This window comes from Bacidia gigantensis (assembly GCF_019456465.1).
Source record: "Bacidia gigantensis strain McMullin 20006 chromosome Unknown contig_244, whole genome shotgun sequence".
Classification (NCBI taxonomy): Eukaryota; Fungi; Ascomycota; class Lecanoromycetes; order Lecanorales; family Ramalinaceae; genus Bacidia; species Bacidia gigantensis.
In genome coordinates this window covers 704062-730376 of record NW_025408600.1, presented here as the reverse complement: position 1 = coordinate 730376, position 26315 = coordinate 704062, and the positions used below count along the sequence as shown (strand labels likewise).

At 48.0% G+C, this 26315-nt stretch overlaps 7 protein-coding genes across 7 annotated transcripts; 3 read left to right on the top strand and 4 right to left on the bottom strand.

Annotated features, from left to right (window-relative positions):
• Positions 1 to 19: 19 nt before the first annotated feature.
• On the bottom strand, positions 20 to 1361 carry KY384_004867 (uncharacterized protein; the record flags this gene model as incomplete). Its single annotated transcript, XM_044813370.1, has 5 exons — positions 20 to 130; positions 183 to 631; positions 744 to 759; positions 813 to 1099; positions 1166 to 1361. 5 exons carry the CDS (start codon positions 1359 to 1361, stop codon positions 20 to 22), a joined length of 1059 nt encoding a protein of 352 aa, XP_044669648.1.
• Positions 1362 to 3207: 1846 nt separating this feature from the next.
• Positions 3208 to 5268, top strand: KY384_004866 (uncharacterized protein; the record flags this gene model as incomplete). Its single annotated transcript, XM_044813369.1, has 1 exon — positions 3208 to 5268. The coding sequence occupies one exon, from the start codon at positions 3208 to 3210 to the stop codon at positions 5266 to 5268; it is 2061 nt and encodes a 686-aa protein (XP_044669647.1).
• Positions 5269 to 5912: 644 nt separating this feature from the next.
• KY384_004865 (uncharacterized protein) lies at positions 5913 to 6971 on the top strand (the record flags this gene model as incomplete). Its single annotated transcript, XM_044813368.1, has 1 exon — positions 5913 to 6971. One exon carries the CDS (start codon positions 5913 to 5915, stop codon positions 6969 to 6971), a length of 1059 nt encoding a protein of 352 aa, XP_044669646.1.
• Positions 6972 to 10208: 3237 nt separating this feature from the next.
• KY384_004864 (uncharacterized protein) lies at positions 10209 to 12990 on the top strand (the record flags this gene model as incomplete). Its single annotated transcript, XM_044813367.1, has 5 exons — positions 10209 to 10347; positions 10401 to 10507; positions 10757 to 11250; positions 11303 to 11397; positions 11456 to 12990. The coding sequence occupies 5 exons, from the start codon at positions 10209 to 10211 to the stop codon at positions 12988 to 12990; spliced, it is 2370 nt and encodes a 789-aa protein (XP_044669645.1).
• A 130-nt stretch (positions 12991 to 13120) lies between these two features.
• On the bottom strand, positions 13121 to 15206 carry KY384_004863 (uncharacterized protein; the record flags this gene model as incomplete). The annotated part of the gene is made up of 2 exons (XM_044813366.1): positions 13121 to 14791; positions 14916 to 15206. 2 exons carry the CDS (start codon positions 15204 to 15206, stop codon positions 13121 to 13123), a joined length of 1962 nt encoding a protein of 653 aa, XP_044669644.1.
• Positions 15207 to 17047: 1841 nt separating this feature from the next.
• On the bottom strand, positions 17048 to 18240 carry KY384_004862 (uncharacterized protein; the record flags this gene model as incomplete). The annotated part of the gene is made up of 4 exons (XM_044813365.1): positions 17048 to 17160; positions 17240 to 17368; positions 17430 to 17688; positions 17947 to 18240. The coding sequence occupies 4 exons, from the start codon at positions 18238 to 18240 to the stop codon at positions 17048 to 17050; spliced, it is 795 nt and encodes a 264-aa protein (XP_044669643.1).
• Positions 18241 to 18671: 431 nt separating this feature from the next.
• KY384_004861 (uncharacterized protein) lies at positions 18672 to 23310 on the bottom strand (the record flags this gene model as incomplete). The annotated part of the gene is made up of 5 exons (XM_044813364.1): positions 18672 to 21238; positions 22120 to 22369; positions 22423 to 22861; positions 22911 to 22997; positions 23051 to 23310. The coding sequence occupies 5 exons, from the start codon at positions 23308 to 23310 to the stop codon at positions 18672 to 18674; spliced, it is 3603 nt and encodes a 1200-aa protein (XP_044669642.1).
• Positions 23311 to 26315: the final 3005 nt, after the last annotated feature.

Genomic DNA, 26315 nt, shown 5'->3' with positions numbered 1-26315 from the left:
AAACAGAATGGTGGAATGACTATGATGAACCATTCATCTGGCCAGACTGCAGATCAGCGAACTCCTGAAGGTAGCTGGCGAGTCTTTGGACATTGTCCACCGTGACAGCGTTATAATTACTAAACCTCACCTGAGTAATTTCGCCGTCAGTGGCCAGAAAGAGCAGAAGAAGTTTTACTTACTCCTCCCACCGAACGGTGCCCCTTCAGACCCTGTAATAACTTCCTCTCAGCACCTTGCAAAAACTCTTTCTCGCTATCTGCGTCTCCGTTGCCGACACGAAAGCAGATGTTCATTCGACTTCGTACACTCTTTTGTGGTACTACCTGGTATGTTTCCGGATGGGCGTCCAAGATATCGTATATTAGCTTGGCTTTGGAATCAGAGACCTTCTCCTGTCCAACAAGCTTTTGATCGCCATGCTCTTCAAGCAGACCGCGAACGACTTTACCAGCTATCCAAATATCGAAGACAGGCATAGTATTGTAGAGAGATAAAGATTTAGAGACATTCCGGTAATCGAAAACGGCAGGAGGTGATGAGACACCCACAGAATGGAGGAATGCTGTGTTGATCGGATCAAGGACGTCCTTACGGACGATCACAAGCGTGACGCCTGTAATGCCAACATCTATAGGGACTTCGGAGTTAGTCATTCTATTTCCTTGATTCCCTCATGAAAAAGGAAATATAATGCATGAGTATTCCCTAACAGGCAGGAAAATCGCTCGAAATCTACTTACTCTTTTGCGCACCACCCTAGCACAGTGAGCAGATTATTGTCACGGAACAGGGGGTATGTCTGGACTTACAAAGATCACAGCATACCTGTCGACGTTGAAAGGCCTACTGAGGAAGTTGGAGCTCATGTCAGCCACTACGCAATCATTATCTTGAAGGCGCTGCGGCATCGCAGGAAATTCTACTCCATCGACTGTCTCATTGTCACAATAGTACACAAGAGCGGCTCCATGCGGCGTCAGGCTCCAAGCTTCTTCCTTGGGGATGTCGCCAAATTTCCCGTTCTTTCGTGCATCCACAGCGACATTGACAGGCTTTCCCCCGAGTGGCGCGAGCAGATTGGCAGCTTCTTGGGATGCTAGTCAGAGAGTGAGTATTGCCTTTCTTCGTAGATTCCTCAAAGGGGAAAAGTTGCTCGCCATACCCTTTAGCGACCACGATCCAGTAACGAGATAGTCCAGTCTCAAATCTTCTCGCACTTCTCTCTTGACTCGCTCCAGAACCTTATCAGCATCTCCATCAAGATCGGCCATGGCTTGCCGCCTTCGTTTCTCTACCCAGAAAGCTACCATGTTGAAGACAACAGCACCTTGATGGTATTCATATAAGCGTTGCTTCATGTGATCACAAACTCGACCTCGAATGAAAGCTCACTCACTGAACTCCCCGCTCCCACCCCCGTGCAGGAAAAGAACTTCATAGTCATTAGGGATATCCAATAATTCAATGAGTGCATCTCTCGTATCTGATAGAATGCTCTCGGCAGTCTTCGAACGATGCGAGATCTCGGCAAGTGACAAACCACTGTTCTCGAAATTCAGGAAGGCCTGTGCGCCTTTCTCGAGAATCGAGGTGGGTAGCGGTGCAGGGCCTGTTGTGGACTCGGACTTAGCGTTCCTTAAATGGTAGCTACTCGCGGGATCTTCCTCTGTAGGTGCACACACCGGCTCCGAAGTATGCCACTTCCTCTCTAGAAGGCATATTGAAAGCTATCCGAGAGAAGGTGTTTTGAAAAGAATAGGGGATCGTGAGGGGTTATCGGTTGAGCTTTACAAACCAAACCTTTGCACTGATTTAGAGCACCAGTAATACAGATTTTGGGTGACAACTGTACAAGCTTTGGTTGTTCGTCTGCAAAATGTCGATGAAATCTGACAAAGCTATGTTCGTGAGTCACTTGGCCAAAATGGGCGGGCTGATATGCTCAACATGGAGCCCGAAAGGTTAAGGCCCCATTTGGCAACCCGGAAATCCAGCACCCGAGGGTTGGTGTGTTTGAACGTGGCCACGCTAAATTACAGGCGCGAATTAGGGGGAAAGCAGCCTTATGTGGCCCCCCTATAGGCATCTCTCCCAGGTACCCCTCCCTAAGATGCCCCCTAAAATTGAATTTGGCGTAGCCACGTTCAAACACACCAACCCTCGACCGCCAGTGATTTCTAGCCTATTGTAGAGCTAACTCTCCTTAATTAATATATAAAAGAATAGCATTTTCTAGTTCCACGTAATGCGACGTCAACATTATATAGTGTTTATGTACTTTATCTAATAGCCATATATTTAATATTAAGAGAATAACTAAACAATACTATCTAAATTATCTAAAAAAAGACGAAATTATCAAAACCGTATATATAAATCAAAGAGCTTTTCGTCTTTTTAGTAAGTCTGAGCTAATGATAAAGTTTGAATACTACGTATTAGTACTTAACTGATTTCTAGGTTGTGCAACTAAACGGGGCCTAAGAATTAACGGCGCTGAAGCGCCAAGAGAGGTGTCATTTCCTTTTTTTGCGGCTGGCGGAAACAATAATCAAAGTCCGCCGCTTCCGAAGATTCCTCTTCCTCTTGCCTCCTTACATAAGACATAAGGATTACAGTCACCCACCTTCTTTTGACATTGGTTTATTTCCTTTCAGCATTGGTGTGCGTCGCGGCCGTGGGTTTGAGAATCCTAACTTTTGTTTCCACCTTGACCATTGAATTACGGCAGTCGCGACCCAAAGCCTCTCCTTACGGATTTCGCTCGGAGCTCTATGGATAGCACAATGAACTCAAGACGACAGCATAGACGATACCTATAATTCTAATATATTATCAGCCTTTTGGACAGCAAGTCTAATCCCCTCTGACACTGATTGCGCATTCACGGGCCTCGGCTGCACTCCGGATCCTCGATTTGACTGAACGCACTCGACAAACAACGAAGCATCTCACTTACATGATCTTCAGCCGGCAAAGTCTTCTATCGTTTATCGGTAGTGAAAGTCAATTGCGGTCTTCACAACCTCACTAGTATCGGGCAATCAAGCCGCATTCGATCTTTACTGGTTTCATTGATAGCTATTGCGCATCCTCAGCTGTGGTAATACAAGTTTCAGTCACAATCGATTGATAGCAAAGGCTCGGGTGCCCCGATACGATTGCTTCGAGACACTTATCAGACTCGTCCTCCCACTCCTAGTCATGCCCCGAAGACAAATGAATCCTTTTGGCGGGGGCAGCGCTCCTACCATCATGGCAATGCCTATGGAGCCTCCTCCCCCATACACCGAGAAGCCATCAGATCTCAATGATATAGGGTCGAAGATGTCTACTCCTAAGATGAATAAACTTGCCAATTTCTTCGCTACGATTCCTCGAGCAAAATCCGAATCCCATACTGCGGCGACGGCATTGAAACTGGCAGCTGGTTCGCAACAGCAATTGAACTCCTCACCGCAGCATATTAGCTCCCCTTCTCTCTCTTTGCCGACCATTTCCCTCTCGACCTCTCATACAGACGCTGGCCCTACGACGCTTTGGTCTCCTCCGTCTCAAGCAGACATGCGCAAAAAGGCAAAAGAGCATGCTCAATTTGGCCCACTTGGTCACTCATCACACAGATACACCAGTCGCCATGTGGGGAAGGATTTTCCAGAACCTGTCATGGATGAGCCTCCTTACTACTATCTTCTGACGACTTACATCAGCTATCTGATCTTGATTGCGTTCGGGCATGTTCGGGACTACTTTGGAAAGCGTTTCAGGCCTCAGCATTATCGTCACTTGCAGGCAAGAGACGGATATGCACCTCTTAATAGTGATTTTGACAACTTTTACGTCCGGAGACTGAAGATGCGGATCAATGATTGCTTCGCAAGACCTGTGACGGGAGTACCAGGTAGATTTATCACACTGATCGATCGCCATTCTGACGATTTCAATCTAACGTTTCAGCATACCGGGAAAACAACCGAGACACTGAACATGAGCTCTTACAACTATCTAGGTTTTGCTCAATCCGAAGGCCCATGTGCGGACTTCGTAGAAGAACAGGTCAAAAAGTATGGGATTACCGTTACAAGCCCACGAAATGATGTTGGTACCACCGATCTGCATCTTGATGTTGAGAATCTCGTCGCAAGATTTGTAGGCAAGGAAGCTGCCATGGTCTTCTCCATGGGCTTCGGCACAAACGCAGTCGCCTTTCCAGCCCTGATAGGCAGCGGATGCCTTGTCATTTCTGACGAACTGAATCACGCCTCTATCAGATTTGGGACGCGTCTATCAGGGGCAATGATCAGTATGTTCAAACACAATGACATGAACGCACTAGAAAAGGTTCTCCGCGACTCTATTGCCCAAGGACAGCCAAGGACACACAGGCCATGGCGAAAGATTTTAGTAGTTGTCGAAGGCCTGTATTCTATGGAAGGTTCTATGTGCAACCTCCCCGGTCTCATTCGATTGAAGAAGAAATACAAATTCAACCTCTTTGTCGACGAGGCGCATTCAATTGGTGCTCTTGGGCCAAGGGGTCGAGGCGTTTGCGACTACTTCGATATTGACCCTTCCGAGGTTGATATTCTAATGGGCACGCTTACAAAGTCATTTGGCGCCAATGGTGGATACATTGCAGGGAGTAAAAGCACGATTGCGAAGTTGCGACTCACAAATGCTGGATCAATATATGGAGAATCCCCTGCTCCGCCGGTGCTTGCTCAGATCTCATCAGCTCTGCGCATCATCGCTGGCGATATCGTGCCTGGGCAAGGCGAGGAAAGGTTGCAAAGGTTGGCTTTTAACTCCCGGTATCTGCGTTTGGGCTTGAAACGCATCGGATTCATTGTTTACGGCCACGATGATTCTCCAATCATCCCCATACTACTCTATAACCCTGCCAAGATGCCAGCTTTCTCCCACGAGATGCTGAGCCGAAAGATATCGGTCGTCGTTGTGGGGTATCCTGCGACACCTCTAGTATCTTCGAGGGCCCGCTTCTGCGTGTCTGCCGCACACACAAAGGACGACCTCGACAGGCTCCTGAACGCATGCAACGAGATTGGCGACCTCCTCCAACTCAAATTTTCTTCAGGCATTGCAGGAGGCGCGAGACCACTACCTGAGGGTGTCACGCTCGAGATGGAACAAGAATGGAAACGAACTGCGAAACCGAAGGAAATTGCGGAATATCAACGTCCACGTTGGAGGTTGAACGAAGTGGTGAAGAAAGGTGTACAAGACGTCAAACTCCCCCTTCGCTGAATCAGTCCATTCTCATCACCATCACCAGCACACCTTGGATTAAGCCCCATAAATGGCTTCCTCTGTTAACTTGTCCCATTCTTTCAAGCGATCGCGTTCGAGCAGAGCTCTCAGGCTGCTGGAGAAGTCTTCCTCCTCATTGGAATAAGGATTTCCTCACATGTGCAAAGAAGACAACTTGAAGCTAACGGCATCAGTCATCAACCCTTTTCGAACTGTATATAGATATTCTGATAATCGATAAGACTTAGAGCGCATAAAAATTGTAGAGCTGGGCCTAGGTAGCAAGTAATGGCTGAGCGAACAATAACGAATGTCTAATATGCCTTGAAATTCCACAGCGCCCCATTCGTACAATTGCATATAATTCGTCAAACCCATTCCTTACTGACAAGGCATGTAATTAAGGCTCCGCCTCGTCGAGCTGCTCAGGGCTCAGGTGCAACGGCAATGGAAGGCCCTATGATTTACACATTCCTTGGCATGCTGGTTTTCTCTCTAGCTCTAAGCAGCCAATATAATCTTCAGATTTCCTCACATGGTCAAGAAAGCTTTTCCGCAGTCGGCCTCAGTGACCCTTGAGGGTCTTCTGGCTTAACACACGTTGATGTCTCCTAGTCATTGTTGCCGTGCTTTCCTCAGTAATGACCGCTATCAGAGCTTCAACGTTTTTCAGAAGTCTGATCATTTTCTTCACAGTATTAATCGTCTGTGGCTCGTTCTTCGGGTCTCGACTTGGCTTGTTTGCCTCTCTTCGTCAGTCTGTGCGTTTTCGGCAAGGGGCACCTGCCCTTTCCACCTCAGATGAGAATCTCATAGGCCGAGGCTGGCCTCAGATCATCTGGCAGACCAGTAAACGCCCTGATTATGATCTCTATAAAGAGGAGAGAGAGGTATACAACACCTGGCGCTGGAAAAATCCGGACTACCAGCAGGAGCTCATGACGGATGAGAAGATGGAAGAGTACGTCAGAAAGCAGTACCCTGCAACCGACGTTGAGAAAGTGTACTTTGAGATGCAGGACTATATCATGCGCTCTGACTTGATCCGATACCTCATTCTGTTGAAAGATGGAGGTCTCTACAGTGACCTTGATGTTGGATGTGAGAAGCCCATAAACCAATGGTTACCCCTCGATATTGAAGAACAAGCTGGTGTCGTCCTTGGGGTAGAGGTTGACAACAAATTTGGTCCTGATGGCAGGACGTTTGATGGTGGTGAAGATCTTTTTGAATTGGTCAACTGGACTATAATGACAAGACCTGGACAGCCCTTCATGAGGTTTCTCGTAAAGAGAGTGATAAATAACGTGCGCAGGATGACGAAAGCTCAAGAAAATGTAGTTGGAGATTTGGAGCATAGCGTCCAGCAGGTGCTTGACACCACCGGGCCCGGCGCGCTCACGGCTGCATTCTTCGATTATGCCTCAGATATCACTCGGAGCAAAGTCACATATCAGAATTTTACGAAGATGACGGAGCCAAGACTAGTCGGAGAAGTCGTGATACTGCCAATCTATTCTTTTGGCGCCGGACACCAGGTTCAGTGGGGGGATTCAAACCAGCGCCAGAGAAGGTTCTGGTCCATCACTACTTCAATGGTAGTTGGAAGGGGGATCATGCTTGGGTGCCTCCATCGACATCAAAGAATGACGAATTTGATAATGATTGACGAGCAATCCTGTAAAAGAGATGCCACATGAAAGCATAAGCTTTGAAAGAATATGGATGTTCCAAACATAAGCAAGATTGTTGAGCAGCAGCTAAGGCACAATAGTATTCACTGTGTGGGCCCCAAAGATTTGGCTATGCCATAGCAGAGCTTCCATCCATGCATGAAACCTGGTGAGGAGTCGTCATCTGCAAAAGGAAAAGGCGACCCCGTGGAAGTTGTATCAGGGACATCACCGACAGTATGAATATAATGGGACCCCGGTTAAGTAGGCCCGCCATCTTTGGCGTACTTTCAAAGGCTTCAGTGAGTAGCGTCTGTATATGGCCCACCGGAGGGGCTCTTGCAACGACCCTTGCTCAACTACTACAAGTGCACAGCATCTGAAATTCGTGCATCATTGTGATCTGAAATGCTTGGGTCTCCCTAGACTGAGCAAATACTCTTGTTGGGCTTTGGAGGAGGCGTCATCACACTGCTCTACTAGCCTTCGCCCAGAGATTTCCTTCTCGCTCGCTTATTGCCAACGGCATATGAGAGTGACGAGATGTAAAAAGACTGCTGGCTGGAATTACCACAGGATGACGGTGCGGAGTGAATGCAGGGCACTGGATGGCAGAGGAGACTGATACTCATTAGATAAATGAGAAGAAAGTCCATACAACGCAGAAGGTCTTATCAGTCATCTTGCTGCTGTAGGACCCCCCAATATAGACTTGGCTTGCATGCCCAAGTCAGAGTTTCTCTCATTTAGTTTCAAGAATCACAAGGAACTTGCTCATTCACGCGTATGCTCGTCTGTCAGAAGCACAGGGCCAAACTAGATCACAAGCAGAGTAAGGCTGTACACACTGCCTCAGGCCAAATGTAAAAACGACTCCTGCTGGTCCGACGTCCTAGCGCTTCACTCATCGGACTCTTCCTACCACTCACAGCTTGCACTCACTCCCACTCCTCGATTGCGCTGTTTCTCCCATGCTCAGTGCCGCTTTTCAAGTGGTATTGTCCTGTTGAGTCAATCGGACATTCCTCTGACATCCCAAGCGCGTCTTACTCTCCCCTCGGCCCCTTAGATCCGGCTCCCAAAGTGGCAGCGATTGCTATGATCCCCTTCCGCTAATATCGTGGACATTCGTGCTCAATAGGGGCTCAGTGAGACTGGGACTCTGAGGTAGCTCATGGGGGCGCCTCAACCTGATCGAGGACTTCCTCAATTACTCTCTCCGGCGTATAATCCTCCAACAGCTGCATAACCGCAGCCAAGTGGCTACCGTACTGCATACTCGGCTCTGCAGCAGGCTTCGTGATCCGGATCCGATGAGGGTACACTTTCCTTGCAGCCAGACCAATGAACGAGGGAACTACGAACGCAAGATTGTGAAGGGGAGCAAGACACCTGCAGCAATCAGTGAAAGGACAGTCAACATGCTATGAAGCGCGACTTGCCTGGCAAGAAGATCAAGATGTACTGTGGCAATTGGTGAGACGCCCCCGCCAACCGCTCTGTGTGTACGCAGGAAAACGACGACATTATGAAGATAACTCTTTACCTCCATGCTCATTTCTATGCTGCCCATATGGTCTCTGGCAGCTTTAATATCCTAAAATGTAGCTGTTAATCATGGTAAATTAGGCCTCTACCGCAAAGGGCTACTCACAGCTTCGGTCAACAATGGTTTTTCGGTGAGGCTATCAGTATTTGGCAAGGCATCTTGGTTTTCGTGGTGATGTGATATGAATATATGATCAATCTACGCACAGTGAGCAATACGTAAAAATTAGATAGCGTAGGTACGGCGAACAAGATGGCCTAGTAACGGCGCTTCGGATGTGAGTTGGATTATCGTGAGCAGAAAGATGTTCGGGGCTGTATGGATAGCTGTGTGAGTGAAGATGCGTTTGGTCCGCATGAGCTTGGCCGGTCAGAATCAGCGTTCAAAAGGTGTAAAAGCACTCCTGACGGACCTCGAGAGCTTGGACTTGCACTTTGTCATTAGCACGCGAGAGTCCCGAGAGGATAACAATATTAGGAATCCTGTATGCACTCTTCATCTAGAATCAGCATTGGCGGAAGACGACTAGCTCACATTCTCTGATGTCAATTGACTGGCCCTGCGAAAGATATCACGTAGAATTATAAAAGGGAGTGCTTCTGTTCGATTGGAATGATCACATTCTTCCCGAGTTACGATTCTTGATTGGAATTTATATTCTTGAAAGACTGAAAAGGGAAGGAGAGAGCGATTTTAATTACGGCAGGCAATGAGTTATAAAATTGGGATCTTGCCCTTAAGAAAGCAGGTCGTATGCATAAAGTGTTGGTGAAGAAAGCTTCGTTACCTGTTCGGGAGCCGAGCGCTCTGTCCCGTAGGGACTGCCGTCTGGTCGATCTTGATCCTGCTTCAACAAGAGAGCTGAAGCAAAGCTTTCAACAACCGTAGACTCGTCACATCGGACGACCGTACACGACAAACCAAATGTATGACGTGCAGTCTATGTAAATACTCAGCGGTCCGTTTAAAGATACTCTGCAGATCACGCTACCAGACTGAGCTTATTCGTCAGCTGATCAAGGCTATGAGAATCAGTTCCTATAAGACAGTGCTGTTGAGCAATAGAGCTTAGAAGTAAGGCGATATCGATGTCGGTCAGCCTCTGCACCTTCTCGGCCAAATTCGCAGTCATTATCTGACTAGAAGCCCTTCCGGATTTCTTTGAGACTACCTCAGCACAAGAACTTCTCACACGCTTTACCACCTGAGGATTTGCGTCATGGCCTGAAGCATCTCGTCAGACTAGCTCGGAATTGAAATATGAGGTCACGCTAGTCTCATATAGATTTAGTAAATTTCTCGAAGTGTTGCGGAAAGTCGGCGCGGGAAAACCTTTCCCCTCCCAGTTCTAGCGTCGTTTCCTGAAATGCTTGAAAACTAGGGCAAATAGGATTTCAATATTATCAATGGACATATTTGAATTAAACATTTGTTCTCCGATTTCAGATAGCAAATTGAAGCAGTCTTTGTTGAGATGTTATCAAGAACAGTACTCTAGTTCAATTGACATTCAGGTTGGGAGGGAGCTCGCGGCGCTAAAAGTCTCTTGTAGGGCTCCTCGGGCTCACTGATTTTCACTGATTTCTAGGTGGGCTTTATAAATACCTTACCAAGATTACATGGGCCAAACGGTGTTCTGCATAGATTATCTCGACCTATTCTCTGCACATCCAGAAGCCAAGTAACTTTTCCTAGCCGTGCTAGGATTGGCTGATATGGCAGGCCCTACAGCCGGCTGGGAAAAGGCTGGTGACAGTTTCTACCGTAAAATTAAGTTGTATGAAGCAATCTTCGACCCAGATCTAGAGCTTGAGAACCATCTTATTGCTGGAGCTCCGTATGCTGGAGCTATAGGTAGACGTTGCAGAAGGTTCTCTGAACGATCTTACAATACTGATAGCTAGTAGCGCTTCATCGTGACCAAGGGAAACTTCAGACTTATCGATCGAAACAGTCTACCAAACCTTGCATCGATATTTACAGCTCTGCGGGAAAGCTCATCAGGCGAATAAATGTGAAGATCGTCATTCATAATTTTCCCAGTGAAGCTGCAACGTAGGGATTGCTAATGAGCCCAGTGGGATAGGGGCCCAATACGAGGGCTAGGGTGGTCGGAGAATGAAAATCTGATCGCAGTTTCAGAGGACGGCATTGTGAGATGTTACTATGACCTCCAATCTGACTTCACCCAATTCTCCCTTGGCAATGTAAGTTCACCGGAATCATGCTGGAAGGCGCGACTCGCTCACAACACAAGGACTAGGGTGCTGTAGAGCACGGTGTCAAAGCATGTCGTTTTTGGTCTGAGGGGTTTGTTGCCATGCTATCCAATCAACACTTGATTGCAGTTACGCATTACCTTGAGCCTAGGCCGAGACGTCTTGCCGTACCCCCAACGGACACCATACATTCATGGACCATTATTCCGCCCGCAGAAACCCTGTCTAGGTCGGTCGAAGTCCTTCTTGCCGTAGGTAGTACCATCTATGCTGTTGATTCGGAAGAAGCTGAAGACCGAGCTCTACCTAATGGCCCGTTTAAGCATATTGCTGTATCACCCAACGGACTTTACACGACACTATATACGGAAGATGGCAAAGTATGGATCATCACGAGCGATTTCCAAACCAAACTTGGCGAGTACGATTCGAAGATTAAAACCGTACCAAATGACTTACAATGGTGTGGCAACGATTCTGTGTTACTTGCATGGGAAGATGAAGTGCATCTGATAGGCCCGGATGGCTCCAGTTTGAAGTAAACCTCGAGCTTGCTGTTTCCTCCTACACCGTCTAACAAGCATACCTAGATACTATTACGATGACTGGGTCCACATGCTTCCTGATGTTGATGGCATACGTCTCATCACAAATGAAATCTGCGAGTTTCTGCAGAAAGTCCCAGGTAAGAAAAAATGCGTCATTAACTCCTTTTCATGTTTAGCAAATTGATAAAAGGTCAGATACATCCGAGGAGGTTCTCAACATTGGCTCGACATCCGCAGCTTCGGTGCTACTGGATGCTGCGCAACAACTGGAGAAAGAATCACCCAACGCGGATGAGAACATCCAGCTGATACGGCCCAATCTACCTGACGCAGTTGCCACTTGCGTGAAGGCCGCTGGACAACAATATGACGCCACCTGGCAGAAGCAGCTACTAAAGGCTGCCTCCTTTGGAAAGTCGGTCCTTGACCTTTACAGTAGTGACGACTTTGTTGAGATGTGCCAAACGCTGCGAATTCTAAATGCGGTTCGAGATTACAAAGTTGGGTTACCAATGACTCACTATCAGTATAAGCTTCTGACACCAGAGAAACTGATCCAGCGCCTTGTTAACAGGCGAGAGTACCGTCTGGCGTTGCGGTTATCAAACTTCCTTCGTCTACCTACGAATAAGATTTTTGTTCATTGGGCTTCGCAAAGCGTTCGATTATCTCAAGCAGACGAGGAAGCTCTTTGTGGAAAAGTCGTCTCCCGGCTAGCTTCAAAGCGCGGCATCTCTTTCGAGACCATCGCTCGTGCTGCCTATGATGAGGGCCGCAGCTATCTAGCCACAAAGCTGCTACATCACGAGTCTCGTGCTGGTAGGCAAGTTCCGCTTCTACTATCCATGTCCGAAGACGAACTTGCCCTTGACAAGGCCATCGCTTCAGGTGACACTGATCTTGTTTATTTTGTCTTGCTGCACCTGAAAAAGAGTCTTCCTTTAGCTTCTTTCTTCCGCACCCTTGGCAGCCGTCCTCTAGCAACTGCCCTTGTCGAATCTTCTGCACGTCTACAAGATCAATCGCTGCTGAAGGATCTTTATTATCAGGACGATCGAAGAGTCGATAGTGCGAATCTCCTCTTTTCCGAAGCCCTCTTCCAAACCGCGGCCCAGACAAAGAATGATAAGCTGAAGCTCGGATCAAAGCTTCTTGCGGATAGTAGCAAAGACCTAATTTCCTCACAGACTCTCAAGATATTCCAGGAAGCATCCTCACTCGTACGTCTACAGGCAACACTCGATAATGAGCTTGCGTCGGAGGATCAGACAAAGTACACTGGATTCTCTCTTAATCACACCACCTATCAACTGATACTACACGCACAAACTAAGCGCGCGCAAAAACTGTCACAAGACTTCCACATGCCCCCAAAAATTTACGAATGGATACGTCTCCGCGCCCTTGTAGCAGCGCGCAACTTCGTCGAGCTAGAAGACGGCGCCGCAAAGACCAAGAAGTCAGCGATCGGATGGGAAGCATACTTCAACGAAGTGTTTGGTGCAGGGAACCCGAAACTTGCTGGTGGTGTCTTTGTCGCGAAGTGTACAGGGCTAACCTCGAAGGAACGATGCGAGATGTGGATGAAATGTGGAATGGTGCAACTGGCAGGCGAAGAGTTGGTGAAAGTGAAAGACGTTGACGGCTTGGAAGACCTTCGAACGCGAGCTGGACCTGGCGGAAGTGTGGAGCTTGAAAGGATGATCGCTCGAATCAAGACAAGGCGGTGAAGAAGATCTCCTTATCTCGAAATGTAATGATTCTTCACGCTAGACTAGACCTTCCACTCTGAATAATGCTTCTGACCTCCTAAATACTATGCTAAAATCACCGTCAACTTAGCTGCATTCTCCTCACCCTTCACATCACGCCTAATCCTCCCTGAGCGGGTTTCTCTGAGTCGACACTGAAACGTTCATGATCATCGGCGATCTTTCTCTTGAACAGACCAAGATCCTTAAGCAATTCCGCCATCCTCATCTGCATCTCAATAGCCTCGGCCTCAATTCTCTCGTCATCATGATAACCCTCGTCCTCATCTATTTCGGGTACGGGCCTCGTATTCTCTTCTTGTGCCGCGAACTCCGCTTCTCCTTTGCCAATTGGTTGGTCCCTATCTATGCCGACATCATCCTCTTCAATTTCGGTATGTGGTGTGACTGTGATAGGATTTCGGAGACTCTCCACCGCCAATTTCAGATGCAATCTCAATGCCTCATTCTGTTCCATTAGTTGGCGAATTTTGCTCTCACCAACCAGCCTCTCCTCTTCCATCATTCTCTGCATCCTTTCGACTTTACTCTGATACTCTTCCAGCTTGTCATCTCTAGCACCAGCTCCCTTCTCAGCCGCGTTCAATGCCTCTCGTCCCCGTGCCATCCGCTCATTGGCACTCTGATTAGCTACACTGACCTGGAGCTGCAATTCTCGAATGGTGTTTTGCATGTCTGCAATTTGCGCATCCCGCTGTGCAGCCGAAACGGAGTCTTGGTTCACGATGGCTCGTGTACGGATATGTTTGGCTTGATCCGCGTATCTGAGCGTGCTGAGTGTCTCGTCATAATCCGATGGCGCAAGGCAGGCGATCATGGCCGTTTTACTATTTCCACCTAGGGAATCTTTCAGGAGCCATGTCAGGACGGAGTCTCGGTATGGCACAACATCTTTACTTCTGCTTCTTCCCCCATTGTGCAAGCGGCTGTGCCGAGGGTCTGCCAGTGCGGCTATCACACGACCCAGAGTAGTCAGTGATTTGTTAATGTTGCTTCCTTCGCGAAGCCGAGCCCCCGTGGCTTCAGTAGCTTTTGCGCGTTCGCTTCCTGCAAGATCGACCAAACGAATACGTGCCAATCTCTCGGTGGTGCTGTCAGTGGCAATATCGTGGTGTATCTGCTTCAGCATGATGGTAAACACCGCATGAGAACGAGAGGATGTATCATTCATTTTCGTCGACGCTGTCGTTCTGCTCACATCTCCAAGACGCATCCAACGAAGGAGTTCTGCGTAATTGCGGACGGGGACATCTGTGAGGTCTTTCACGTAGGGGCCTTCGGTAGGAGATTCTCTAATTTTAAGGTAATACGGATGCTCGCTTGAAGAGCGTTGCACAGGTGCAAGAAGATCCCGAACATGCTCGTTATAGACTTCGAAATACGAAACCCGGACGGTATAAGATATGTGGGTTGAATCGCACGACTCAATCCTTTGAAAAAGATCTTCACACGTCCGCGGTATCAGACCTGGTTCACTCGGTGTACCCATCATTGTGTATGATTTTCCAGAACCCGTTTGTCCATAAGCAAAGATGCATGTGTGATAGCCTTCGAAATTGTGGTCAAGGAACTCTTCCCCTAAAGCGTTGTATATCTCTTCCTGGTGAGCATAGTGCTCTGCGTTTGGATTATGAGAGCAAAAAGAGTTGTCGAATGTGAAATGTTTCTCCTCCATGATCTTCCTGCTCTGAGTACGCGAGTTGGCCGCGTCTGTAGCATTTGGTATCAATAGGATTGTCTCCTGAGTTTTTGGGTTCATCTGGACGAGGCATTGGGCTCCTCTTTCTTTCTCTGCGCGTGAAGCTTCAGTATGACAAGGAAGTCGATAGGGTTCCAGACACACCTCTTTGCAGAAAACCCCTCACCCGAACGACCACCCTTACATTACCAGCACCGTTATCAGGGGTAGTACGACCCATTTCTACAAGCTCAGACTCCCGGGACCGCAGCGACGGCGTTGACGCGGAGGATTTAAGAGCCTGGAATTCAGACATACAACCAGGAAGCCTTCGGCGATCTAGCGCCATGCTCTTGAAGACGCCCTTAATCAATTGCTTGTAGGGTGTTATGGTAGCAGTGTCATATGTGCAGACGTTCGGTAAATAATCCGCGTCATCGCGTAAATAAAGGTGATCTGCGACAGGGGGCGGCACAGTCACGTGACCCATCTCCATTTCGCTTACAACCAGGATAAAGGAGGACTTTACTAATGCAGAAGCGGCTGACAGTACGGAATCAAAGATCAAGGACGCGAGATCCTGATCTTCTTGACAGTTTTGGGGGCCCATCGCCGTTATTGAGGCATGATGATGCATTGGGACCAGGTCGCCTTTTCCAAACAAGACCGAGAAAACCCAAAGGCAAGGTTGAGGCTCTTTGTATGCATCCATGGCGTCAATCATTAGCATCCTCAAAGCTTCTTTTCTTTACTTCACGATCAAGTATCATCATTTAGCAGCCCCCGAATTACCTATTTGACCTTCACATGTTCGAGAATTTCCTTTCGGCCCCGGCCTGCCGACGATTTGCATCGGTCTTTCGAGTCACAGAAGCATTACAGCTCACACTCGAGACTCCTGAGCATCACCGCAGATGGTTTGATTCATGGGTACCTCCACTTTCCAATCGAAACAATTACCTGACTGGCAGATGTTCGACGGTGAAATCCCACAGTTCGCGTACAAGACTGTCAGGTAAAGTGTACAGATCAACTGAGAATTCCCCCTCTGTCCCAAAATCTTGTCAGCTATATGTACCCCAAATCACCCAGGGGTTCTCAGGAAATCGTCTCACGCTCTACGTCGTTCTTTGTCATCGTTTCTGGACTCTTCTTGTCATGTATCATCTGCACAATAAGCAGAAGGTCATCTTCGCTCATGCGCTGCAAGTTATCCGCTAGCTTATCCATGTCAATCTAATCACAGATCTGCTTAGCTTCAAAGTCTTTCAATAGGCCAAAGGACCCCAAAAGCAGATCAAAAGAGCATGACCCTACCCCTTTGTCTGGCCTTTTTTTCTTTTTGGCGCTGTCAGCACCCTTGATGCCATTCGCGTCACCAGGTATGGGTCCTGAATCTTTGAGTAGATTTAGTAGCGTAGGTTTGGGATTCTTAAAGATCTAGCGAGCGGGCAAAAGTCAGTTGACATCCTGTGCAGCGTCACAAACCGTTCCGGGCGAAACTCACGGCCGAGTGTCTCGACTCATAGCGCTCTTGTTGAAAATTCAGATCATGTTGTAATGGAAACTCGCCTCCCTTGTCCACGGCAGTAAGGGTGATGAGCATGTCAAACTCCCCCCATCCTTGCTCATTGATTCTGAAAGGCGGACGCTTGAACGCTGTTGTTTGGCGATCTCGTTAGTCACGGTGCAGGAAAGTGTGGGTCGCAGTGCAACAAAGCGCTGAAACTTCATACTCTGGGTCTGTCGCTCATTGAACGTTTCGTGCAATCTGTAGACCGCCTTTTCAAAGACGTTGGCAGGGACCTGCTCCCCATGTTGATTCAACAGGAAGATCTCGACACTCCATTCTCGTAATGGTGGCTCGCTAGATTGGTCACTGAGAGTATGTTAATGATCCGTGCCAGGGCGACGACTGTTGAGTCCATCATACACAATCCTCTGATGTGTGACAAACTTGACTGTTCTCTTAACCTGAACGGACCCCACCAATAATTTAGCAATGAAATTCGTGGTGTTTCCTCTTCTAAATCACAGATAGGATTGAAATTCTGATCGAGCTTACCTCAGGCATAGTGCATAGACAGCATACATAAGCTAAGAAAGATTGATCGGAGTTCTGATCATGCCGCCACCCTTGTGATTATAGAAAGGTAGGAGCATGGGCGGGTGTTTTGTCCGCACCTCTCGCCTTTTCATAGGGCTGAACCGACCGGGTGCGTTAAGCGTGCGCCACAACCTCCCCGGGGAACTTTGATGCCCAAAGCCCCTTTTAGAACATATTTGGAAAGCTATGACACTGCATATCTATCTACTACTCTCAAAATCTGTCTTGGGCTATGATTCTGCAGCCGGAGCTGGCTCCTTGCCCTCCGAACTCTCCTCCTGCGGGAATAACCTCATGTTCTCCTCCTGTGCTGCCTCAAATGCGTCCTTGAATAATTTTGCATCTAGGATCAGAGTCAGCAGATGGACCATCCCTCGTTAGTGACTAAAGGTAAGCACGTGACAGTACAAGCATAGACTTACTGTCGCTATTCGCAAATCTGATGGCAAGCGTTACCGGCTCTGGCTCGCCTTCGCTCACGTCTGCAGCGGCGTTCCACACCCAGCTTCGGTCACTCCCAACATTAGCTGTCAATTTCATATCCGGAACCACTATACTCTGTTAGATCTCATCTTCGTTGGAAAAAGTGTAGGTCGTCCGAGAGTTACACACCATAATGATTAGCGCAGACTTTCAGAGTCTTGTCCCTCCTCATGACGAGCCGAGTCTTCATATTCTCCTTGTGCTTTAGAAGTCTCACTTCTCCAGTTCCTCGCTCTTTCCATTCACGTGAGTCCTTATCAAATTTGAACAATTTGGCACGCATTTTGAATGTCTGCTCCTCTAGTTCTTCATTGGTCCTTGTCTCGATTTGCTCGGTCAGGTGGACTACAGGCTCAAAGTGCACCTCGGGCGATTCGGGCGCGTCATCCTATGCGGTCAAGCGCATAATCAGTATCATTTCCTCTTGAAGGCGTTGTTCAATTTTTGCCATTCAGGAGCCGTAGGAGGCACGCAAGGCTCGAATGCAATTACAAGCGTTATGAGAAGAGGGAGTTTCACGACGCAGCAGAAATCTTAGAAGCTGATGTCACATGGTCACTGCGGGTAAGAAGCCGCTTCCTGAATCAAAGCTCTACGGGATGGGGCCGCAAGTAGCAAGAGAGGGGACATATAAAGGCATTCTTACACCGTCTTCGTTCCCTTTCCCAACCTCTTTGGCTTCTTCCTGGTCCTTTTCTTTTTCTTTCTCCTTTATAGCTTTAGCACTTCCGCTTCTATCCTCCTCCCCCGGTTTGGCTTCGTTGGATTCTTTCTTTGCGCCGCCGCCTCCGCCAAACATGCTAAACATTGTGTCTTTTACACCCGCGGCGGCATTTGTAGCAGTCTCTGCAGCAGTTCCAGCTGCCGAGCTGGCCATGCCGGTGTATGTCGTCGTGTGTTCTTCCTTGCTTGATTCTGGTTTAGATTCTGTTGAGGACATAGCTGGTGCTGTGGCGGAAGGATTCCTGCTGTCTGATAAGTGGCAGCGACAATTTCAAAGTCCGTTCTTCAAAATACGTTGAGCACCCTCAACAAATTTCTGAAGAATGAACAAGTCCCAAGCTCCTAAACAGCTCATGCGTGCAGCGGCGTTCTGAGTTGACGTAGGAATGCCAAGCTTTTCACTAGTCGTCCCGTCCAGGCAAGGCCCCTGATTGGTGCCTACCTGTAAAAGCTTACCTGTGGCCTCAGGTTTGAATCGTGCCTGCAATAAAGATATGAATTCAAATGTGAAGAGGCTTTCAAGGCGGAGAGATCAGTGGAATACATATATATTTGGACTATCTGCAAGAGCTTTACAAGCCATCGACAACCCTACATGATAATGAATGAGCTCCTTTGAAGGATACCGAGACGCCCACCACAAACTGACTATTCTGATCGAGAGACCTTATTGGACCGTCTAACGTCGGTGTCTTTGAGCTGAGTTATCAGGGACTTTGGTACGCCCTTCACCTTCCACCAGGTCTTCAGTGTCGTCTTCTGCACATTACGGGCCTGCGTAGACCTCCAGTCCCGGAACCCCTTGAGCGATGCTGTCGGGTTGATATTCTCTGTGGTCGCTCGAAACGCTTTCACATTTTTCATCAATGTAGTGATCTTGCTTCCTGGAAACACTCCTAGCTTAGATGCGATGGTATTCTTCAGTAACCTAAAATTAGACGATGCCACACTACTGCCGCAATATAAACGGTATGACAGATGACGAGCAACATCTCTTGTCTGCGTGAAGACGATATCTGTCAATGTTGTTCCCTGCTTCCAACGTCGCGCAAGATTGCCCTTTTGAACACTAGGCTGCCGAGCTATGATCCGTTTATTCTTTCGCACAATCGTTGAAAGGTCCTCTTTAGTCCGGTCAAAGACGGCCATCAGGCCGACATGCATTTGACTGAGTTCTGTCTGCATCGATGTGCTAAGAGCCCGAGTTGCTCGTTTCCACGCTGCGACCTTGAGCCAGTACGAGCCGAAGTCAACTCCAAAATTCTGGTGAACGAATGGTCGTGTGTCCGTCCAAACTTCCACATTGAGCACGCCGTAGGCTTCTTCGCGGGGGATTTGAAGTGCACAAACTCCATTGAACAGGGTTAGATGCTTGTACGGCAATGCCATGGTTTTCCGCGTAATTTTATAAGAGAGGGTCGGGGCCACTCTCGATTTGGCGAACCAGTACGGGGGCATCATCACAATATGGCAATCTCCAAGGACGTGAACTTGGAAGTTTTCTGACCTATTGTTAGATTGCAAGGCAGGATTCAGAATGAGAGAGGTGATGTCGGTTCCTGGATACTGTTGCTTCGATGATTCATGGCATACCGAAGTTGGCATGATTGACCCGCTTGTTGTAAATGAAGAGTGGAGAGGAGTTGAAGTGACAGTAGCTGGCTTTGGTGATGAGCAGGAGGATATCGATGTTCCATTGGTTTGGACTGCTAGTCGGCCAGAGTTTGAGACATGTGAGCCAAACATGATCGCGACATTCACCACGCAGAAAGTCATGAAGAAAAGGCCAAAAAGCGGAGCCCAAGGTTGATGCAGTTTCTGTCGCAGGGTTCGAGCGTAGGGAAGCAACAACTGAGGACAGTATGCGATGAGTGGATCGCTCTGCTTTTGACTTGCAGGAATGTCTGCCTTGCTCACTCGTTCGCGATTCATAAAACCTTTGACATCGGCCAGACAAGCCAAATTGCGATTCATTTGACCAGCATCAATCTTCAAGAACGTGTTCAGGTCGACTGGCAGGCGCTTCAGTGTATACGATTCAGGAATCTTCGGCGTCTGGCCCCTCAAGCAGATGTGAGGTGTCATGTGATTGAGCGTCATTGCATCCGCGTGTGATTCCCACTGGGGTAAGGCCTTGATAAAAAGCGACGGTACAGCATGACGACTCATGAACATCTGAGCCAAATGGAGGTCTCGTTTGGCTTGATCATCGTCTCTTTCGCCTATACTGAACACAGCAATGTCAGGCAATTTCCAATCCTCCAGCATTTTGAAGGATTTTCCTTCGTGTGCTGAGCTGAGGGTGGAGCCATCGGCAAGAGTTATCTGCAAGATGTCGATCCCGTTTGGGGTTTCAAGAAAGGTCGTCTGCTTGCATTCTTCAACTTCTAGCTCGACGCCGCTTGAGCCTACGAGAATAACTTCTGGATAGGAATGATCTCCGAATGGCGGGAGCGGAATGACGTTGAATTTAGAGGTGCGGGTATTGGAAGAGCTCAGCGCAAATCCTTGAGGAGTTGCAGCCAATGCCGATGCAATTTTCTGAATTATTGGTTCTCTCAGTGAAGAATCTCCGACATAGAAGACCCGATAGGATTCATGACCTAGGTTAAGTTGGTGGCTGGCCATACTTTGGCAGATACTTGCTGTCAGCTCTTCCGGAGGGCATTCCGTCGTTATGGTGTTGTCGGTTGGAAGACTTCCCAAGTTGAATGATACCTCCAGGGGGCAGCGAGATGTCCACTCTGTCTTACTAGGCTCTTCAAATAATATGTGCTCATCGGGAGTCTGCAGGTTGTTGAATGAACCGTCTCGTGGTTTAAGAATGGGAGTCTCCGGAGTCTGAGGGTTCGAGATCATTTCTTGCTGGATACAGCCCTGAGAGTTTGGTTGCGCTCCTTCATCTTCGCGGTCCATAACATTCGGGCTCTCCTCATGGCCGCAGCCAACTTCCAGGCCATCGCTAGAGGCAACAGACTCAGTCATACCATCTTGACTCTCATCATCTGTTGTGATCACACTTCTGTCATCGATGAAGTCGTAGGCGCTATCTCCAAGAGAGCTGGTAGCCTCATCGGCTGAGCTATCGTCGTTGGTATGCGAGGCCATTGGAATGAGCTGAGACCGAGATAGCCACCGAGCAGGGCTACCCTGGACAGGCAAAGTGGGAAATTCGAGCGAAAGTTCTGGACCGTCCCCGTAGAAATTCGTTCCACCTAGTGACTGCATCAGGTCAGCTCACAAAGGTGAGAAGAAACAGAGAAGTGATCGTGTTAGAGTCGAGCACTTGAGGGGGAGTGGCTTAGGGATGTCATGAAGCCACGTGGAAAGCCTACGGAAAGGCAACATATACAAAGGAGAAGCTTGATGTGTAGAGAACAGAGCGAGGTGTAGAGTAGACACTTTCAGAAGTCACGACCAAGGCAGCTAACCTTATGAATCAGAAGCTAGTGACCAGATTCACGTGTTGTGACGGGCAACATCGGGGTGCGTCACCCAGCCGAGGAACAAATGATATCAAGTAGAACGTCTGAATGTATTCAGTGAGCTTTTAATCTGCGTCATGACCACATCTCAGAGCTTTGTATCTCGTGTCAAGCAATGTAAAGGAATGCTGAATGACAAGGTGGGGTGATGCCTTGCCCGCCAACTGCGCTTATCCCCAAGCTAAGATAAGCAACCTTGTTGGGAATCCCTGTAAGAAAATAAGGACTCTACTGCCACGAAGTTTTCAACTTTTTATTGGAAGCCGTCGTGGACATCGAGCAGGGAATGATACGGATACTGCCAACCAGTTTAATAAGAGTCCAAATGACCTTCACTCTACATACTCCATGCTCGATCAAGCCCTCAAATGTATCTCGTATATATACAGGTTATCAGTCGACGCCGTCCGATGCAATACTTCATGCTGCCACAATTGCTGGTCATAAAGCTCAAACATTAATGTGAAAATTTGATGGTCGAAAGTGCTGCAAGAATTGAACTCCTTCTGCCAGGAGCTACGCTGATGCCCAACCCCCAGCAACTTCAACCCACTCCGCCAGGCAGCTCCCATGCTTTCCTTCTACATCCACGATGTCTGTGTCGCACTTACATCTGCATCCAACGCCATTCTCTTTCACCGAGTCCCAAGTTTCCCAATACTCATCCTCTCTCATCCTCTCTTTATCGTCCACAGTAGTCATCTCAAGAAAAGGTGGGCGAGCAAGTTGTCGGTTACCTGGGGCATTGGCTGGACAGTGCTGGATGGTGGTATGTCTATAGCCAATGTCTCGGAAATAGTGAATGTCCTTCGGTGCGAGCAAGGCGCCTGCTGCAAGCGAATGGATGGGCGCATCTCCCCACTAACACACAGTCAGCTGAATCTGTTTTGCACGAGACAAAGCATTCGCTTTACTCTTTCCATCCAAAAGCCGCCACTCCGGTCCATCATGTCAAAGAAGTCATTGTATTCCTTGCTACGGAACCAATCCAACCTCGCGATCTCAAAATTGCTCCAGAAATGGCACATATTGTATGTCTCGCCCTCCATGGCGTCGGGGTCCACCTCCGGTAATCCTCCGTGCCCTGGTTCCGTGTCTAAGAGTTCCTCTGGTAATGCGTTTGGGTCCTCGGGTACTTTTTCCTTGGGTGGTTGCCACTGCGGGTCGTCTTCGGGGAGGGAGGCGCCTGCAGGCATAGCAAACATTTCCCATAAGCCATTGGAGGTAATGTTGTTGATACGCTTAAATGCTGAAGCATACCGAAAGATGTTCGGGACGGTTTCCCGTAATTCCTTTACCGCAATGGTGAAGCCGTAGGTCTTGTTCGCTCTCTCCATGTGAATGAAGGGATCACTGCAATGTTTAGCAATAGTGAACACATTTTGCCACCAATGCGACGTACTAGGTCATATCGCAGAAGTACTTGACGTCCGGCTCAATCCTCCAGTACCAGTCGTACTTCTGTAAAAGCTCGTGCTTATAGAAGAATCTAGACTTGAGTTTTAGTATTTGCATCTCATACTTGCAGTGAAGTGGTCATACCCAGAGTAGAATCTGCACATGTGATGGTAGCTCTCCATACCACCATACATGATTGCAGCATCTCCCTGCTTCCTTATGCCTTCCTTGGCCGTGTCCAAGTTGACCCAATTTGGATAACCCCACATCCCTGGGTCAATCTTGCCAAATTCAACGCTTCCACTTGTGTGATTCATAACAGTCTCCTTGAATGTCATGTTGAAATCGGCATCATTGAGGAAGACGTAAGGGTAGTGGAACCATCGATTGAAATGTCGCTCCATCGACTTAATTGATTGGACCACTCCGTTCAGCTCCTGATTTCGAGCAAGCACGACGAACACAGCATTGGCCCTTGGACCATCTACTTGAGGCTCTAGACATCCTGTCACAAATACTTTATCGTGTCTCTCGCTTATCTTCCTACGAAGAGCGTTAGCAGCACCTCCTATGCTACCGTCCTTGACAGGGCAGGAACGCACCTAATAGCAGGTGGAGCTCCAGCCGGCATCATGAGACTTCCTGGCGAGGAATTATGTTTTGCAACCAGTATTATGATTAATATTATAACGATCAGGGGAAAGAGAAGTACTATGCCAAGGGGCACCGATACTTTGGAATTGCCCCTCAATCGTATGCGCCGCTTAAAGAAAGATATTGTAGGGACGAATCGGTCTTTCTCATTCGTGAGGTCGTGGAGGGAAGGAAGACTCGGAGATGACGGTATGCGCTTTGTTATATTCCGTACAATCCCCATTATGGGTATAACTAGCTTAGCGCAGTGTTCCAGAGGTTGGACATGTGCTTTTGAGCGGAGGAGGTGAAGCTGCAGAAGAGTCCTAGACTCCCCGCACAGGCAACAGCCGGTCGTGCATGTGGTAGCAGCCAGTCAGTGTGGTGAGGACCTCCGAGGGGCGAAGAGAGACTTCGGCCACTGGTATCTATTTCCACAATGTAGTATTCGCTTCACACGGTCAACAAGGTTATAGTCATCCAACTCCGCGATCGTAAAGCAATGGTACTTCGGCCGCGCTTCAGTCGCCTGTGTTTCGCCAGTAGGAGTTGATAGGAGGTTGAGCGGAGATTGTGTGTGCTAAGTGACTGTAGACACCGAGTTCGTCAGGTTTCTCACTGATAATACACTGATCGAAAGAAAGAACAAAAAGAACTTCTGAACGAGCGGGCCTGTAACGTAAGTCTGCTGCTCATTTAAGAGGAGTCGTACCAGACAGGCCAATGCGGACAATTGAAGATTCGTTATTGCCAAGTCCTGCGCCTTACCAAACTTGTTCTGGCGTCAGAAGAGTTGACCCCCCTACCGGCCACACCCTCCAACCGGCCAATCTATAGGCTGCTTGAAAGTGGAAATGCGCACTTCCGATCATAACGCTGTATATTATCTGGACTGGCTAGGGGGTCATCTCTTCTAAGCTAAGCTGTCGCGCTCTTAACAATTTTCGCCAGAAGAGGCGTCCCTAGCAGATAGGAAGATGGTCATCATTAGCTAGATAGGGTTTTTACCGTCATTTTGCACTGCTAACAGCTTAACTTGAGGCTGCCAGTACATCTGAAATGACTATGGCTTCAAAGAAGCTCGACTATGGTCTGCTGTGTCTCTCGAGTATGTCTATCGTTGCCATTGGCTGTTGATTCAGAGTCAGTAGAGCCTGCCTTCATCCAGAGACTGCGAAAAGAGGCTTTGGGAAGTGGGTCGAAAAGCAATGAGGATTTAAGCCCTAGCAAGAATTCCCGAAATATTTTGAAGTCTGCCGATGATAGTGATCAACCAACCTATGTGATGAAGCTCTCAGCGACTCGGAGGGAATACTCGACTCGATCGCTAAGCTGTCTTCAGATGACAAGCCACGACAATCTTTGGAATCAGCACTTAACCCTTCCCAAGGCACCCGGCCCTCAGATGAAGCTAAGCCACCGAGAGCGGCAGTGTCTCTGCAGCCTGTGACTTCAGTAGGTCGTGCTAAGAAAAGAAGACTTGCGAGAGCCTTTTGGACAGAGGATAACGCTTGCGAGGAACTCAACGAGAAGACTTGCTCTCCAAAGACCAAATCAAAGCCAAGGTCATCGCCCGCGAAAAGAAACAAACTTTCATTTACCTAGATCACAGTACGATATCCGTCAACTGAGCCGCTGAAAATCTTATCTCATGTGCACAGGAGCACAACGGTATAATAAACGACGTAGCAAGTCACTTGCTGCATCTTTTGCAAGGAGTGTCGAGACCTTTTTGTTCGCAGCTCGCCATTGTTAATTCGATATTGCTTGGATCTTTATAGCAAGGTCTACCCTATAGTCCTATGCAGGATTAATATATTATATGAACTTTATCACAACCTACACCCGACTACAAACTATTTCACAAGTAATAAGTATTTGAGCCTGATCTTGAACAGACATTATGTAGGTGTCGATCGAACTGCTACAACTGTGACATCGCTTGGAACAACCCTCCTAAGAATATGCCCTCAAGTCTCGTAATGGGATTGCGAGACTCTCGTGTTGTGTTAATGATTATGCATTGCCTGAGGTAGGTAAGACTTAGCAGTGTAGGAAGTCCGTTCGAAATGATGCTATAATCTAGCTATCAACCAGTAACGCTACCTTGATGCCATCTCGGTATGCTGGCTCCGAGCTTGTACCGCTAATGGCTATGGCGCCATCACCCTTCTACACTCGATACTACCTTGCTCCCACAATTACAGCAGCGGAGATTAGATTCTCTATTTACCCGAGTTGAGACTGTCGAACATTTAGCTAAAAGCCGCGTTCCATTTGCAGATTCTCCCAGCTGAGATCCAGTGAGCTAGAAGAGCGGGGTGAAGAATAGAATAGAGAGAGGAAATGAATTGATACTAGCCTGCCTAGTCGGTTTTTCCCGAAATTTCACCCTTATGGTATCGTCATCTTCTCCACCGATGTCAAGCGAAAGCTCGTCACAGTATACCAGTAAGCGAGGAGTGGTCAAAGGGCTAATTAGGGCGCCATGTACCCACATGCCAATACACAGTATATTAAAGCTTTCCGCACCCAAAGCATTTTTGCTCTCTCGAGTCACTAGCAGTATGGCTGCTTCCCTGACTGTCCATGAGGCCATTATTTAGGTTCAACATTTTAAAGAATGATACTTATTGACTTTAATCGCACCTTCACAAGCGAGCAAGACCTCTTGAAATTATGATGATTGAAGCTATGAGGAACTTCGTACTTGAAACCTTTGCGATATCTAATCATTCTAACGGCGGGCTAAAACATTCTAGGGCAATTAACGTGT